This window comes from Caretta caretta, chromosome 12 (assembly GCF_965140235.1).
Source record: "Caretta caretta isolate rCarCar2 chromosome 12, rCarCar1.hap1, whole genome shotgun sequence".
In the NCBI taxonomy this organism is placed as follows: domain Eukaryota; kingdom Metazoa; phylum Chordata; order Testudines; family Cheloniidae; genus Caretta; species Caretta caretta.
In genome coordinates, this window is record NC_134217.1 from 14,303,048 (window position 1) to 14,321,121 (window position 18,074).

An 18,074-nucleotide genomic window follows, 5' to 3' on the forward strand; every position below is an offset into this window, starting at 1 on the left:
AATGATTCTGTATTACTCCACTATGGCGTGGGTTCCTGAATAAAGTATACCAACAGTTACATTTAAACTGGTTCTACCTACAGAAAATCAAGGAGAAATAGATTTTCTAAAGTTCTCATAGCCTTCTTTACCAACCTCTGCAATTAGACGCTCCAGTTCTTAATCTCTGAAAATGTTTTATGGATTTAGAAGAGATTTCCCCAAGCTATTTGCTTCACAAAACTTGAAAGAGTAGTGAATTAATAAAGGTATAGCATCAATATACCTCTGAAAATAGTATCAAAACGGGAATAATTATCCTACAGTTGAATAGAAAAACCGCACTATTTTACGACCAACAAAACCAGATATTTGAACAAATCAAGGCTTTCAAAAAGAACAAACACAGATTATCTAGTTTTCTACATCAGTAAAGTAGTTAGGAAGCGTACGTTTAATTTATTTAAAATTACATAAGGTTATACTGCTCCTGGAAGGAGTTAACTTTCACTTTTTCCCCCCTTTGTCACTGTTATATCTATAGAGAATTCTTTATGCTAGAACTAGGAATTCTACATTCAAATTAACAGTCTATTTGAAATCATCTAGAAGGCATGTTGTTTAACCTTAAGGAATAGAAAGAATTTCCTATTCAAACAGACAAAAAATAGCAGATAACAGTTCTGTTACGTTCTCACCCGTAAATGTGCCTCTCACTACAGCATGGGGAAAAGACACCAGGAATTTCCAAACACATTTTCAAGCCAAATCCAGTGCACTTCACTGAATAATTTTTCTATACGTGCCTCATCAAAGGCTTAATAGCAATGCTGCAGCACTGAGAAGGACACAGGGTTTAGGATCGCTCACTAAAATGCCACCTTAAGGCCTACAAGCTATAACAAATAACCAAGACCCGAGAAAACAGCAACAAGCTCAAGATGGCGATGCAGCACGACTCCCGCAGCAGCAGCCAGTAATAAGGAAGGTTATTCAATCCCATTAGCCTTTTAGCCCAAAGAACCCCTCCTCCTCCCACTCATTCAGGCTTTCACTTACCCTTCCTCTTGGCCTCTTCACTGAAGACATTTTTGGCGTCAGACAAAGGCTTGCCCTCTGCTTTTTCACCACCCCAGGCAGGGCTCAAGAAAAAAGCATTGAAAGAAGATTGCTAAATGGCCTATTTAGCAAGCTGCAGCCAAGATATGCACAACCCTCCATAAATACACACTGTGATTTATCAACATATTTCCTCCTTGAGAAGTATACATCCACTGTTCATCCTACTCAGGTATGACAAAGACTACCATCTCCCCTAAAGAGCAGAATTTCAACAACAGCTGTTAGCCGATAGCCAGATTCCAACAAAGCACAGAAAGAAATGAATGCACAAAGCATCAAAATGCATCAGCATGAATATTAGAGATGTCGTTAAAAATACTGACTCCTTCTGCGGAAGTAGGCCAGCAGATGGTGCTACCAGTTATTATTCCATTAGACTCTGCAATTTAACCCCCAATGGGCTGCTTTTCCCTACATGTGGTACAGTAGTTAACTCTTACTCTTCCCCCTCCTACAGTAATGAAAAGATTGTATTTTACATAGGTAGAAGCAATCTTGCAAACTATCAATTCCAAGTAACATACTAGACACTGCTGCAATTTTACATTTCTGTCAAGTTTATTTGAAATAATCAAAATCTTAAATAAGTCTGGAGAACAAAATATTTTCTAGAGCTCAATATAAAGACACCGTAACAAATTTAGCCGAGAGGATAAAAGATAGGCAAAGTAGACTGTGCACTAAGCCTTATTTTAGACATTGAGAGTAAGTATTTTACTACAGAAATTTCATATAGAACAGATCACTAGAACACAAAATGGAAGCATTCCTTTTCTTGCTGCTGTTTCTTTTTTTCCCCATGGAGAAATAAACAATACTTTGAGCTGGAGAGCATTCAGTTAGATGGAACATACGCAATAATGAGCTCCGATTTATTCAAAGGTTTATAATTTTGTTTAACATAGATGAAATATTTTACATTTTGATTTTAGCATTCAAAATTAAAATACCACACAAAGGCATCTTGTATCTTTCTAATATTTAGCCTTATTTCCATCAAACTAGGTGAGCAGGTACATTGATTATTTTTAAAGGTTATTTAAAATATAGAACATGATAATTACTCCCTCTCCCCTGGCAATTCTATTCTTTTCACAATCAACTTCCCCCTTCAAAAAACAAAAAACCATATCAGGCAGGGTTGTCATTTTTCCAAACACTATTTATCATGAAAACAATAAATGACAATCACACTTCATGGGGGGTTTCATTTAAATGTTCACTATAATGCTACAGTGACTTTGAGCTTTTAAGAGTTTACATTGCTTAGGCTTCACTTTTATTAATAGTATGCTTTAATTCACAAATACGTTACTTACTTCAGAATTAAGTTCCCTGTCAGTTGAGAATACAAGTGATATAGACATAAGTAAGTTACTGCTTTTGTCAACATTATTATTTTGATTTAAATAAAACATCTCTGTGTTTGTTGTTTATATCTAATGCCGTCCCTTCAGTTTTAAATTATTTGGAGGTTCTAAATAAATAAAATTACAAAGTGCTTGTGCATTATAGTTGTAATACATACAGTAATACAAATTACAACAAATTTAACATTAATAAAGGTGTGTTATTTTACAAATTAAGTAAAACACACTGTACCAAATATGTTTTTCAGTCTATTATTAAGTATCTAGGCACAACATTCTTGTTACTGGGTTCTTAGTAAAATTTCAGGATCTGATCCAATGAAGTTGGCTACTGAAGCTGATGGCAGTCTTTCTATTGACTTCAATGTGTATTTTATCAGGGAGTGTTTCTTGCATCCCAGGCTTGTAGAGAACACTACACAAGCAGCAAGCTTAGTAGCTAGAGAACAGGAGGTACACTTTACTATTCCAGGGCAACATCTCTGGCCAATCTGGAACAGGCATTATGAGAACGAAGGAAAACAGCAGTGAGTTCTCCTCCGCTAAATAAAGATCACAATAAACCAGAATATAAACCTTCATTGAGAGAGTCATCACTCTGATGGACACCAAAAAAGAGGAATACTGAAATATATTGTCAGGGGGGTGGGGCATGGGGTGGTAGTGACAAAACCACAAACACACCCTCGCTCCCCAAAATAAAAAAAGTTTGCATGAACTTTGCAACCAAATTTAAAAATAAAATATAAATAAAACAAACAAAAGCAAAACTAATTAAATTTTATGTACTCATCTTATTAGCCATTTAATTTTCTGTAATATCAATATTGCAGCTTTTAACTACTTTTAATTCAATGAACATAATACAAAGAACTTGAAAAAATTACCCAGCACTTGCAAGGCAGTGTGACAAACCAAAAAGGTACTTCCCCTTTTTGTGGCTGATGATGACACTCTAGATGAGGATATCCCTTTGTCCAAGGCTTAAAATGCTACTCCTTTACTTTCCAGTGTTCAGATAGAAAGATTTCTCTAGCAAATGTGCAAGGGAGAGGGGATGTATTTAGAACTTATGATTTATTTGAAAAATACCTTTTTAGCTCGTAAGGCTGCAAAAATAATCTTCCAAATTTAACTGAATATAAACTGAAGCAGTGTTGTCTTCTTGAGACTGCAAAAAGACAGCTCCAGGTTATCTTTGCTGGTGCAAACAGCTTTGCCAAGCAGCAGCAATGTGAAATTAACAAGGCTCTAGTCAGTTTCCTGCTGCTATTCAAGATCCTGTGGACAGCAATGAAATTGTCAAGAATCATGACAATTTCATAGTGCAGCAGCTGCTTGGGAAAGTCATTAGCAGCAGCAGGCACAAGGAGTTTAACTATTCACAGGGCAGAACAAACAACAAAAGTTGAGGGTGGAGTGAAGAATTCCTTTCCTATGAACCACCTCACTGCCCTCAGGGGAGAGGCAGTAAACATCAGCCCTCTGAAGTGGCCAAGAAGCTCTGGCATTCTGTACCCCAGCTACTAGACTTTACGTCAGTTATGACATAAATTACATTTTTGACACCAGACTAACACAAAATCAACCAACTCCCCAAGTACAGTCCAGGGACAGAACTGTGATACAAACCTCTTCCTTCCCAGTAGCTGGGAGTGCTGCGCTTGCAGGGCGTCTCATCAAGCTACAGCCCCTAGACCACACTAGTAGGTGTCTGGTAATTTATTTTTTAAGTCCTCTGTGACACAGGAGCTCCTAGGTAAAGAGTTCTCCCTTGTTGTTTACAAACAGTTCTCAACTCAGACTGGACAAACTAACCACACTAAATATCTTACAAGATACCAGACTAACACAAAAACAATCAACTCCATGAGTACAGTCCAGGGACAGAACTGTGACACAAATCTCTTTCTTCCCAGTAGCTGACGGTGAGCCTCATCAAAGCACTGCCCCAGACCAGTGGTTCACAAAGCCGGTCCGCCACTTGTTCAGGGAAAGCCCCTGGTGGGCCAGGCCGGTTTGTTTATCTGCCGCAGATTCGGCCAATTGCAGCTCCCACTTGCTGCGGTTCACCACTCCAGGCCAATGGGGGCTGCGGGAAGTAGCTCGGGCCCAGGGATGTGCTGGCCACCTTTCCCGCAGCCCCCATTGGCCTGAAGCGGTGAACCGCGGCCAGTGGGAGCCGCAATTGGCCAAACCTGCGGACGCGGCAGGTAAACAAACCGGCCAGACCCGCCAGGGGCTTTGCCTGAACAAGCGGTGGACCGACTTTGAGAACCACTGCCCTAGACCACACTCGTGGTAGGTATCTTTTTGTTTTGTTTTTTAAGTTCTCTATGACACAGCAACTCCTAGGCAAAGAGCTCACCCGCAATGTTTGCAAACAGCTCTCAACTCAGACCAGGCTCACCACACCAAACACATCTTAAAAGATATTTATCCATAAAGAGTAACATGTAAGACATCTACAGAAAGCTTGTAATTTGTCGAGACTCAATCATTGTGAGATGTATGTAAAAGTAATATTTAAAGAATAACGTATTTATATTGAACCTATGCTTTATGGACTTGGGGTAAAAATTGATCATCAGGAAAAATATATATCAGTGATGGCCCATTCAGGGAGGAGAAAGTTCCCATAATGTCCTGTCTAGCTGTGGATGCAATACAAAGCTCAAATGTTTAGCCTTGCTCAATCCCAAATCTTTCAATGGAAAACCACCAGACAACTGAAAACAATCAAAACCTCCTGAAGATTTAAAAAAAAAAAAAAAAAAAAAAGGGGGGGGGGGGGACGACGACGTTACAAGACTAGTTTCCATTCATAGATAGGGCAAACCCCTATGACTATTTCAATATAACAGAGGAAGGAGAAAGACCCTCAAAGAGCAATTTCCACTCAAAAAAAATTGAATCTTGGTTGCCATGAAGCCAGCCAGCTCTGGAACAGACTGAACTGGGGGGTTGGGGGGGCCGCGCGGGGAGGAAAAAACCTACTTTATTAGATAGGAAAGATTATTATTAGTAAGTGTAGACTCAGGTAAAGACTTTTATTACTTTGTTTTGTATTAGAACCATTTGCTTCCACTACTTCCTCTTCTTTCTAGTTAAATCTTTCTTCTTTATTAAATAAATCCAATTTTATTATAAATTGTTCACAAGTGCTGTATGGTTTACAAGAGTGGTGATTTCAAGTATATCTAGTAAACTGGAGTACACTGCTCCTTTTTGAGCATAAGATCTGGGATTTCTGAATAGCCAGTGTCGGGGGTAGATATCACAGGGGAACAATTCAAAGGGACTTTGGGACTGGAGTTCACCTACTGTTAACCTACAAGGCAAAGACAGGGTGGATGCAGCCCACAGAAGAGTGGTTAAAAGGCTGGTAGCACTCAACAAGCAAGACTCCCTGAAGTGGTAACAAGGTGACACTCAGTCTTGAATACCCTTGAGAACTGTCACATTTTCCCTTAACAAATTTTGTGACAAAGTGCATATGCCATCATTTCCTTTTAGTAGTAACTCAATACTGTCTGAATCAAGTTTTAGGGCCATTAACCATCCTAAAATTTGAGCTCCCAATACTAAACCTTCAATACTAAAATCTACTTTAATACAGATATAATAATTCTGAGGATTGGAAGGCAGAAACAGACACTGCCAACTTTTTTGTCAATGTATTCCATGATCAGTTCCTATGCAAGAATAATGTAGTTGTCATCTTGGTATTTCCTAATTTTGAAAGTAGTAACACTGTTTATGAACTGCAAAGTAATGTCACAATCTTGCAAACACACATGTACCTAACTTTAAACAGGGGAGTAGTGACTCAATGAACTGGAGTACTCTTAGGGGAATTCTGCACCAAAACATTAAAAATTCTGCATGTTTTAAAATTCTGCATATTTTATTTGTCAAAACAACACAATATAATCATGCTAGTTTCAATTATTTTGGTAATTTATTTCAAAATATCTGTCAACAAGCATGTCAATACAGACAACAAAAAAGATTTCCCCAGGAGTACAAAGTTAAAGAAACCCCTATGACAACCCAGTTCCAATTGGGCGATATTAGAGGAGGCTGTGTGGGGCCCACCAGCGCCCAGACACCTGCACCCCCTCCCCCAAGCCAAGCCACAAGGCACCCCCAGAGACAACTCCCACATTCCCTACCCCAGGGGTTCTCAAACAGGGGGCTGGAACCCCTCAGAGGGATCACGAGGTTATTATATGGGGGGTAGTGAGCTGTCAGCCTCCACCCCAAACCCTGCTTTGCCACCAGCATTATAATGGCATTAAAATGTTTTTAATTTATAAGAGGGATCACACTCGGTGGCTTGCTATGTGAAAGGGGTCACCCGTACAAAAGTTTGAGACCTACTGCCCTACCCTCAGAGCCCAGACTACCACATTCCCTACCCCCAGACCCAGTCACAGGGCACCCTCAGCCCAGATACCTGCACCGTTTCTCCCCACCCTCTTTACTGTCCTGCTGGGGGATGTGATGCAGTGCAGTCCTGCCCTTCCTCACCCTTTGCCAGAGCCTCTCCCATACCCAGGCAGATGAGAATCAAGCCAAGCAGTCAGTGTGAAGAGCCCCTATCCCCACCAGGCTGGGTGCTCCACTCACTGCGAGCTGGAGAGCTAGGCTCTGCGGAGTCCAGCAGCCCCTAATGGCCACCAGCAACTGTGCAAACCCAATTCTCCAGAGAAACATGAAATTCTGCACAGAGCATTAATTCTGCACAAATTCTGCATTGTGCAGTGGTGCAGAATTCCCCAGAAGTAACTGGAAGACATCCTAAAACAAGAACAGTAAGAATTGCTTTAAGGCCCAAATCCGAGCCCCAGGGCACAGTCTGAACTTGGGAGTCCATCTGGTCTTGGGGATGGAGGAATTTCCCCTACCATGGAAGAGGAAATGTTCAATGGTCACTACTCCAAATTCATAGCTTGAATAGTGTCCACAGTGTGTGCCTCCTCACTATGTAGAGGAGAGCAGCTAGTAGAATTTCTAGCAATGAATCACCTACCGAAACCTACACTGCACAGCAACACAGACACAGCCCCATAGTGAGGTGGGTTTAACACAGTGAGAGTGCATTTCCCTGAACATGCTCCCCAAATCCTGCCCTACCTGCTCCAGAAACAGAACCACACCAGTTCTGCTATAAAAGCTCCTTCCATGCCATTTAGGGATGGGCAGGACTTGCACTTGAGACTTTAAGCTGTTGTCATTTATCTAAGGCTATGGCTACACAAGAGAGCTTAAGCAATGCAGTTGCATTGGTGCAGCTGTGCTGCTCAATCTATCTCCTGTAATTGCTCAAAGCCAACTAGAGAGCTCTGCCATGGACTTAATTAATCCACCCCCAATTAGTGATGGTAGCTCTCCAGCAGACATAGCGCTGTCCACACCACGTCGTTCAGGGGTGTGAATCACCTATACCAACATAAGTGGTAGACACAGACACAGTGCAGTATAATTCCAAAGTCTGCATGTGTGTAAATTCAAGACTTCATATATCCATCTCCTGAGCAGCCAACAACCTACATGCACGTCAGGTGCTGGTAATGAGTCTTCTGGCTACTGACCTAGTGAATTTTGTGTCAGTGGTTGAATTGTGTAAACCTCCCCATACTAAATACACACAATGAATCTTCACTTATGTATTAACATGTCCAAATAACCTTATTAAGATCCTGCCCCACTCTTAAGGAAAGGAGACTATGGGGTTACACATTTGCGTCTCAATGTTTTATATAATTCCTTCCAACAGCAGTGGAAGTATGTACATCTTTGAGAAGTTACTGCTAGGGAATTTTATGCATGAGAATGTAACAAAACATTTTTTACATTACAATCACCAGAATAATCTTCATCTCTTTATAATCTAGTACTGGTGAAGAGATTAAAAATTTGCAGGGTCAACCAAAACATGTAACAAAGTATGGCTTTCTTTTTTTTTTTAAATATTCCCAATTATTAGTATTACACATGGTATGATTCAGGGGACTTTACAGTTCCAATTTCTCACACCAGGGTAATAGTAGATTTTCTTAAGGGAATATATTTTAGATAATATAAATTGTAAAATTTTATTCAGAAATTAAATTCTGAAGAATTTGTAACCTAAAGTGGCTTTTGAAGTCTGCTAAAATAGGAACAGTTGATGGTTTTAATCAATAAAACATGTTGATTTGCAACTAAATATAGCCTTTACACTCAATTTGGTACCTTCTTTTTGTTAACTATGCAGATACACCATAACTACACGTATGTAGGCCCTTCCCATAAGGGGACCTCTGAACCTGGCCAGGGGTGTTCTGCTTAGTCCTCTTTGCACTGTGTACTACCTCCAAAGGACTACAAAACTTCCAGTTCAATCATAAGGGCTCTGCACTGAAAGGACTATACATCCTATGATGTAGTAATTGACATTCTCTGGGACATTTTCACCTTGACTCTGTGATCCTGTATCTGGGCCGAAGTTGAAAGACAGGAGATCCTACTGGTAGCCTGGAGGGCTGGCTAAAGGAAGTTGGAGGGGCAAAAAAGCGGATAAGGATGAAGTGACTGAAAAAGAGGATCTGGAGGTTCATGCGAAGGGAAGGCTAGGCCTGTAGCCAGCGGTGCTACTTCACCAAGTTAGGAGGCCCAGTGGGATAGGACCTAGTAGCAGTTGCCTATGTTTAGATCAAGAGATTTGGTAGACTAGGCTGCTCCAGATGTCCCTACTGAGGCCACACAAGCAGTATTAAGGCCACACCGCACCTGCACATTTATTCCTTCTCAGCAGCTGAGCCAGGAAGTGCTGATCATACTGGCAGATCCTGAACTGTGAAACCCAGGCAATTGTGGAAAGTATGAGTATCCCAGAGATTATCCTTGTTTAGGGAGACCTTGGTCATCTGATGTGAAAGTTCTTGTGCTAGGGAAAGTACCTCTTTCCAGGGCACCGGAGGTAAAGAGAAAGAAGCATTTAAGAAAAGCAACTGCCTGCATAGAGATGGTGGCTGTTTTATGACTTGATGATTACCAGCTAAAACTGTGTCAATTTTCACCTGTTCTACACAAAAATGTCTCACCCCGGTTATCTGGACTCTCTCTGATACATCAGAAACTCTTAGTGCTTCCCTTGAACTCCCGTTCACCAAATATGCCATTGCTAGACAGTACCTGGGATTTTAAAACTAAAGGGGAGTACACACTCCGGGAGGTGATGAATTTGTATATTATTAATGGTGAATGTTCTTGTGTAAGGTTAAGTTTTGTTTTTACATAAAGCAATACAGGCATAAGTTTACTTTAATGTTTGGAAGTTGCCACCATTAGCTGAAACTGTTGTAATGCCATCTTATTGGTTTGTTGCAGTCCTTACAGTAGGTACTCTATTTTATTCTATTGTACTATCATTGTATTTTGCTAAATTACTTCTAAGTAAAGTTGTTCCTTGCTCCAACTTGAGTGTTTAGTGCTTCTTTAGAGCAACAGTATAAATTGCCCTTATCTGCTAGGGCTGCTATATGATTTAGGCCAGAATTGTTCCTGGAAGTTACCCAGATACCCTAACAGAGATATATAGTGCTTATCAAGGTGGAGGCACCACAAACTGTCATTCTTCTTAATAGCAGAGAGCTGCTGTGAATGGGTGGATAGAAAATTCTCACCTATCCAACACCACTGTTAGGACATTCCCAGGATTTCCATTTTCTTCAAGAATATCAGGCACCCAGGCAAGAGGTAAGCACTTGCCTGATTGCAGGCAAACAAAGAGAGAAGACTTATGTTACACACACATTTATTCAGATTCTTAATGTTTACTTCTTAAATTATGTCAGAAAATGGTGAATGACATTTCTTATTTACTAGATGATACTGTTTTACATGCGATTTGTGTCAAGCTACAACTGGATAAAAATTGGAATTCAATTAAAATGCACAAAACCAGCATTTTTTTAACAATTTTTTTTATTAGTTAAATAAAACTACTTAAATGTTCTGGATACTTTTTTCTTACATAAGTTTATCAAACAGGTCTTGCATTTAAAACTAACTGATTTATTAAACCAAGCAAGTATTATCTGTAATGAGTGAACTGCAGATTGTTTCTGGTCACCATATCCTTCCAGATTTTAGGACAAGTATATCTCAGTTTTTATTCACTGATTGGAAGAGGAAAATAAGCTTTCCTGTGTTTTCAATTCCCAACTGGTTTCTCAACTTTGAATGAACTAGTCATTGACCTGAACTAGCTGAATAAACTGAAATGAAGAAAATACCTCTCTGCAGTTGCAAAAGAACCTACTGCTGCCAAAAGCTGGTTTACTAGTTCACTGAACTGGTAGAAGTTACTGGCTAAACACCTGGAAACAGAGTTAATTTGAAATATAGATTATGGTAAATTTACATGGAATATAGGATAACAATTTCATATTTAATTTTAAATTGGTTTATAAGAAGAAAAATGTATTTAAATTTAAAAATCTGATTCTAATAAAAATCAGCTTAAATAATTTTTGTCCTCTCTGATAAGTGTCAAGATCCTATGACATGAAAATGCAAGTCACCATCCACTATACATAACAATTGGGCTTAAGGTGGTTGAAATTATTTCCATTCCTCTATGTTCATCTTTACATTCAATCCACTGAAGAATAATAATAAACCCAAAACCAAACAAGCAATGGTATCATCTCATATAGGCAAGGCAAAAAAATGCCATATTTCTAAGCCAACCTTTGACAGCCACAAATTCCTTGGCTCTAAAGTACAATAGGGCTTATACAATGAGAGAACTTGAATTTTCAAGTATGAAATCTCCTAAGTTGCTGTTTCAGCTCCCAAGATATTATTGTGCACTGACATGCAGGTAATCAAACTGTGCTGCCTGATTTTTATCCAATAGTTTGCTTATAGTCTTCTTGACAAAAAGCAATTTCACTGCATCAAAAACAAAGGAGCAATAAAGTATTAAGCACCAACATTTCTCCAGTACATTATTTTGACTAAGTGGTTAAATATCAGCATCACTTAGTATCTCTACATTTTAATATCCTCATTCTTCAGCTCATCCTCAGTAGATTCCAACTTTGCTTTCCGCCCTTTATTTCTCTCCATCTTTCCTGTGCACTGGAGACGCACTAATTTGCACCAGTGACTTAGAGACCCATGGCAATTTACTAAATTTTGTGTATTAGTGTGAACACACAAAAAAGCCCTTGGTAATAAATTGCACTGTCCTTTGTTCACTTATGACAAGTGCAATTTAGTTTTATTGTAATATTTCAATAGCTAATTTTTTTTAATGAAGCAATAAAAGATATCACCATATTGTTCTGATATTAAATTCTTGCTGAGAAGTACCGAGACTGCCTTTTCTATGTGCAAATTCAGCCTGCATACTATGATGGCTCTTTTGTAATTAAATTGTGCCCTCCCAGAAACACTTATGTGTTGACCATCTTCTTTTCTATTTCAGAAAGTCTTGTACCCACATGTTCAGACCTGGGACTATACACGACCTTAATTTGTTGCTAATGAGAGTTCCATGTGTGGTTAATATTTTTATTTGTATTTCTCCAGAGCTTGTCTCAAGACTCTGGGCAAATGACAAAAATTAATTTATAATACTGCGGTGGTAGTACACAGCTCTAAATGTGTCAGTTCCAGCTACTACTGCTTACAGTGTCAACACTCTAAGGCCCTGATCCTGCAAAAAAATAATTGAGATGCCTAACTTTAATTGTATTAAATCAAGAGGACTACTTACGTGCTTAAAGTTAAGTACATGCCTGTCTTTGCAATACAAGGGCCTAAGTTAGGACCCTAAGACTTCTGTAAAGTAATATTTCCTACCAACCTCAAACAAAAGAAGTCTCTGTAAAGGCAGAGTTGTTGTAGCCATGTTACTCCCAGGATACAAGAAACACAAGCTGGGTGAGGCAACAGCTTGTTTTGGACCAATTTCTGTTGGTGAAGAGATAAGCTTCAGGTCTGACCTGAAGAAGAGCTCTGTGCAAGTTCCAAAGCCAGAGGAAGAGCTCTGTGTAAGCTTGACAGCTTGTCTCTTTCACCAACAGAAGTTGGACCCATAAAATATTTTACCTCAACCACCTTGTTTCTCTAAAGACAAAGATTAATTCAGAAGGCCAATCTGGAAAGGAACAAGCTCTTTTACCTTTAAGTGTTTGACTCAAAAGGAAGCCGAGCATTAGCACTTACTTCCAGAACCACAGAGATCAAGAAGAAAAACAAAGGCCCAAACAGAACACAGTGCCTCTGTTTGCCTCCAAGACTGGAACACTAGCAACACCCTAAATGTTAACCAATGTAAGTTATTTGCTGAACAATTATAAATTCTTACAGCTATGACCCAAAACAAAGAAGAATTCAAATTTCAAATATAATACAAAGTGAAATGAATAAAGGACACTCTGCTTTACGAATGAATGAATAAAAGGAAGACAGTCCCCTAGTCACTGAAAGAGCTGATGAATTTCTAAATAATTTTAAAAGGACAGGCTGCAAGAACAAGTATTGTATGGATACAATCCTACTTGGAAACAGCCCCATATTAAGCAGAAAAGAGCTTTTCGCCCTTTTTCCCAGGTCTCTAGCTTCCCTATGCAGCTGGGACAGTTCCTGGTCATTCATGCTTTTGGCTACCACTGCTGTGGCTGCCAGAGATGGCCTTTTCTCCCATTCTTCATTATTCCACCTGCTAGTGTTCTCACTCCCTGTTTTGGGCGCTTAGCTTTAGGGTGATCATGGAATAGGAGAACGCAGCTGGATTCACTCTCATCCAACCCATCCACTCACAAAGAACCACTTCAGCACCCCCATCAGAAGACATTCCAAGAGTAGAATAAGGAACTTGAGAAAGGAAGAGAAAGTGTAATAGGAAGAGAGGGAAACAGGCCTGCCACTAGCTTCCACTCATATGGGAAGCAAGTAGTAACCCACCTTTGTTCCCCCAACAGGTTTGGGTAGAGAATTGAGGCCCACATAGATGGGTAAAGGATTACTAGTGTGAGAGGTTTACAGGGCATGTTGTCGGTCCTCCACCAATCTGGATGATTTCTCACAACCCTTGGTGTTTTGGTGCTTTTTTGGGGGTGGAGGGGGAGGGAGGAAAGCATGCTATTTTAAACAACATTGACCACAGCTACTAGTATTTTAAAATATTGTCAGGATTATTGGGAAAACTCCCCAAGAGTCCTAAGGATTTGTAGATTGTCAACTGCTGGGCATGTTATATATATATTCTGGTGAATCACAGCATAATGGAACTTGAATATCCAAATTTTGGGCATAAAAAGGCTACCCATCCCTGAACAGGCTTTCTTGGATGCATTTGTGTTATTGGGCTTCTTGGTAGTAGGACAGGGTCGGGCCAGATGGCTACAGGAGAGTAATAGAAGGCAGACGTATTAGCCCCAGGCTAAGTAGGTCCCTTTTCTCTGGGTAAGGTAACAGGGAAGTTTCCAGAACAATCAGAAACCTTCTGGAGACAATTAAGACAGGCTGATTAGAACACCTGCAGCCAATCAAGAAGCTGCTAGAATCAATTAAGACAGGCTAATCAGGGCACCTGGGTTTTAAAAAGGAGCTCACTTCAGTTTGTGGTGTGCGTGTGAGGAGCTGGGAGCAAGAGGCACTAGGAGCTGAGAGTGAGAACGGGGACCGTTGGAGGACTGAGGTGTACAAGCATTATCAGACACCAGGAGGAAGGTCCTATGGTGAGGATAAAGAAGGTGTGGGGAGGCGGCCATGGGGAAGTAGCCCAGGGAGTTGCAGCTGTTACACAGCTGTTCCAGGAGGCATTCTAGACAGCTGCATTCCACAGGGCCCTGGGCTGGAACCCGGAGTAGAGGGCGGGCCCGGGTTCCCCTCAAATCCTCCTAACTCCTGGTCAGACACAGGAGGAGTCGACCTGGACTGTGAATTCAGAAAAACGGCCAAGCTGAGGGCTGCCGTGAAGCTCCAAGGCGAGCAACTCCACCAATAAGCGCAAGACCCACCAAGGCAGAGCAGGAACTTTGTCACAGTAGGAAAAGGGAGAGTAGCATGGGGGAGTGGGAGGGAAGAGAAAGCCGATCCTCTGCATTCAATGGAGGCAAATAAATACAAACTAGCTTATATTTTTCATCTGAAGACCTCAAAGCATTTTAACAAAGGAGGCAAGCCTCACTACTTCTATTTTAAAAATGGGGAAACTGAGGCATGCAGCAATCAAGTGACTTGCTCAAGATCTCAGAGCAGGCCAGTAGCAAAATTGGGAATAACCCACCTCTCATGAGTCTCAGTCTAGTGCTCTATCAACTAAGCCCATGTTTTCCCCAAGAGCACTGGTGAGGGGAGAACCAGCAGAGTTCCCTCCTCCCTGAGAGAATACCAGGTTTCACCTAATACCCCCCTTCTCCATGTAAGAGAGGCAACAGGACCTTTACTATCTCTCCTCCACTGTAGTCCTTCCATTTTCTCGCGTTACTAAAATCCTCCTATTCCTTTCTCCTTCATTTCTGTACTCTTCTACCACAAAGGTCATAGGTAATGAGTATAAAGGGGGATTTCTTTATTACGGCCGTTGAAGGGAAAAAGCCCACCAAAAAACAACCCTCCCCCACCCAAGACTAAACAGAACAAACAAACCCCACTACCCTTTACTTTACTTCACTCTACAACCCAACCAAACATAGCCTGTGCTTCCCGGTGTCAACACATATGGACTTTAAGTGACGGTGGTGCGGGCCAAGGGATGTGCTGGCCGCTCTTCCCGCAGTTCCCATTGGCCTGGAGTGGCGAACCGTGGCCAGTGGGAGCCGCGATCGGCCGAACATGTGGACGTGACAGGTAAACTAACCAGTCCGGCCCGCCAGGGGCTTTCCCTGAACAAGGGGCAAACTGGCTTTGAGAACCACTGTTTAAGAGGATCTAGTAACTGGAGTCCTTTGAGATGTGTGGTCCTTTTGGGTATTCACTGGGGGTGCACATACACTCTGTTTTCAGGGGACCAGAATCTTTTCAGTAGCAGTGTCTATTGGTCCACACCCGTGTCCTTTGCCTCCTTGCGCTTTCAACCGAAGGCATAAGGGGTAGTGCAGACCTACTGCCTCTCCAGTTCCTACTCTACTGCAAATCCAAGAGGATACAAGCATAAGGCAAGGAGGGCAGGACACGAATAGCCATAGAGACCACATATCTCTAAGAACTTCCGTTACTATAGAGGTAAGTAACCTTCCTTTGAGTGCTGGTCCCTAATGGTATTCACTGTGGGTGACTCCCAAGCAGCGTTAATTGAGAAGGTGGGTGTGAGGAAGTGCTCTGCACCACAGCTTGCAGGACTGCTAAACCAAATGAAGCATCCCCAGCAATGGCTTGAATCAAGGCATAGTGCCTGGTTGATGTGTGACTAGAACTCTAAGTTGCATCTCCACAGATCTCCGAGAGTGGGATTCCTTGCTGGGAAGCCATGAAGGCAGCTTGAGCTCTGACAGATTGAGGAGGAAGGTCTTCCATAAAACTCAAAGCCAAGGAGGATACAACTGGAAATCCATTTCAAGAGCCATTGGGAAGATATTTTCGGTGCTTTCATTCTCTTAACAATGGAGACAAATAACCTTGGAAATCATCTAAAGGGCTGTACTCTGTCAAGGTAGAAGGCCAGAGCTCTGTATATGTCTAGGTTGAGATGACTGGGACTGCTACCTTCTGTGACAATAGGTCTAGAAACGTCCAGATTCCAACAGGTTAACATAGGTCTAGAAACGTGAAGGATGCCATCTGCAAAGCTGAGGTGAACCTGAACTGTTGTGGCCACCGCGGTCTTATTCAGGTAACTGTTGACTTGTTCCACTTGATCTTTCAGAGGACATGAGGTTGGAGTGGGATGAGAGGGAAGGTGTACATCAATGGTTCTGAACATTGTGCTAAGGTGGCATTCCCTCTTGACTTGTGCCCCTGAATATTTCAAGAGCAACTGGCAGGACACCTCCCATTTCCCTGGCTTTCAAAAAGGTCCCATGATGGCAACTCCTGCCAACAAAAAAAATCCACTGGACCACCACCAAATGCAGCTCCCACTCGTGACCCTTGTAAGGCAGTCTGCTAGGGAATTCATTATACCTGGTAGGTGCATTGCAGAGAGGATGATCTGACGCTAGATGATTCCAGAGCTTGATCTCTTCCCTGCAGAATGAGGCATATCTTGCTTCCTACTGTGTGTTTAGACATGACCATTAACTTGACTTGGATCAAATGAAGGACAAGAACCTCCGGCATGTTTCATGAGTTAACTGAAGTTTGAGAAGGTTTATGTGGAGTACGAACTCTTGCAGAGTCCAGGTAGCTGTCCAGGTGCGCATCGCAGCCCAGAAGAGAGAGATCTGTAATGAGTGTCTCTGTGGGAGGGACAAGAACAAAGGCAACCCTTATACAAACCTTGTCCCTCTTCTACCACCAGATAAGTGACATGAGGACACTGTGACAAAGTGAAACACTTTTGTTCAGGGAGTCTCCGCTTTGAGCATAGACCTTCCTCAGCCAAGCTTAGAGATCGTAAGGGTGGACTCTTGCAAAGAGAATCACACAGTCATATGTGGCCATGTGACATCCCAAAAACAAGCAGGATCAGACTGTCATTTGACTTTTTTCAACCCTCAGACATGAGGTCTCATCACAAGGAATATGCACTAAGTAGGCTCTGGCTGCAGACATGTCTAGACTGGCTCCAATAAATTCTATAGATGTTGCAGGTGTAAATATGGACTTTCCTGGATTTATCTGAAGTCCTAAGGAGCGGCACTGGTCTAGTAAAGAGGGGACTGCTATCTATACCTCCTGATATGATCATATGATCATCCTATGAGCAGGCAGTCATGTAGGTAGGGAAATAAGGAAATGCACTGATGGGGCAGGTGCACTCCCACCACAGCCATGATTTTTGCAAAAACCCTCCAGGCCATCGAAATGCCAAATGGCAGTGCCTTGTATTAGAAACGCTCTAGGCCCACTGTGAAATCTACCAATCTCCTGTGTGCTAGACAGATGTCAATATGAAAAGAAGCACTGTTCAAATTAACAGCCACAAACCAGTTTCCTTCATGGGAGGAGATAATAGCAGCCACGGTAAACATTCTGAATCCTGAGCAGCAGATGAAGATGTCCATTTACCAGACATCCAGGATAGGTCTCCAGCCCCTTCTCTTTTGAGAGATTAGGAAATATTTGGAGTAAGAACCCTCCCCCTGAAATGAAGGGGTACTGGCTCAACACCCACTAACTAAATTAGAAGGTCCACCTCCTGTATGAGGGTGCTGTATGATTGACAGCTCTTGAGCATCTCATCACAATGTCTTCTCGGTAGGCTGCTGCATCTAGAGTGAGCACAGCAGTGGTGCGGTGTGTCTGCCATGCTCCACCCTCTGGGTTTTCTCGGTGCCTCCTAGATCTTCTGCTGATAAGACCAGCTGAGGGGTTAGCCAGTAGCTATCCAGCAGTGGCTTAGAATATTTCCTGTGAGGAGTCAGGGTATATATTCTCAAGGAACAGACAGTGAGAGAGTCCTTAAAAGAGAAGCGACTCTCTGGTTTTTCCTCA

The 18,074-nt window shown here is 41.6% G+C and overlaps 1 protein-coding gene across 15 annotated transcripts in view; it reads right to left on the reverse strand.

Annotated features, from left to right (window-relative positions):
- Positions 1 to 18,074, reverse strand: part of CHD9 (chromodomain helicase DNA binding protein 9) — a 191,683-nt gene that overhangs the window by 125,012 nt on the left and 48,597 nt on the right. For 2 of the 15 annotated variants that reach the window (XM_048870544.2, XM_048870543.2), the window contains exon 1: positions 1,039 to 1,379. The exons of 12 other annotated variants lie outside the window; for them this stretch is intronic. In XM_048870544.2, the coding sequence (XP_048726501.2) occupies positions 1,039 to 1,068 (30 nt within the window). In that variant the 5' untranslated portion in view covers positions 1,069 to 1,379. Of the gene's footprint in view, positions 1 to 677; positions 922 to 1,038; positions 1,380 to 18,074 lie in introns of those variants that run through there. One more of the 15 variants, XM_075118364.1, reaches the window with a different exon arrangement.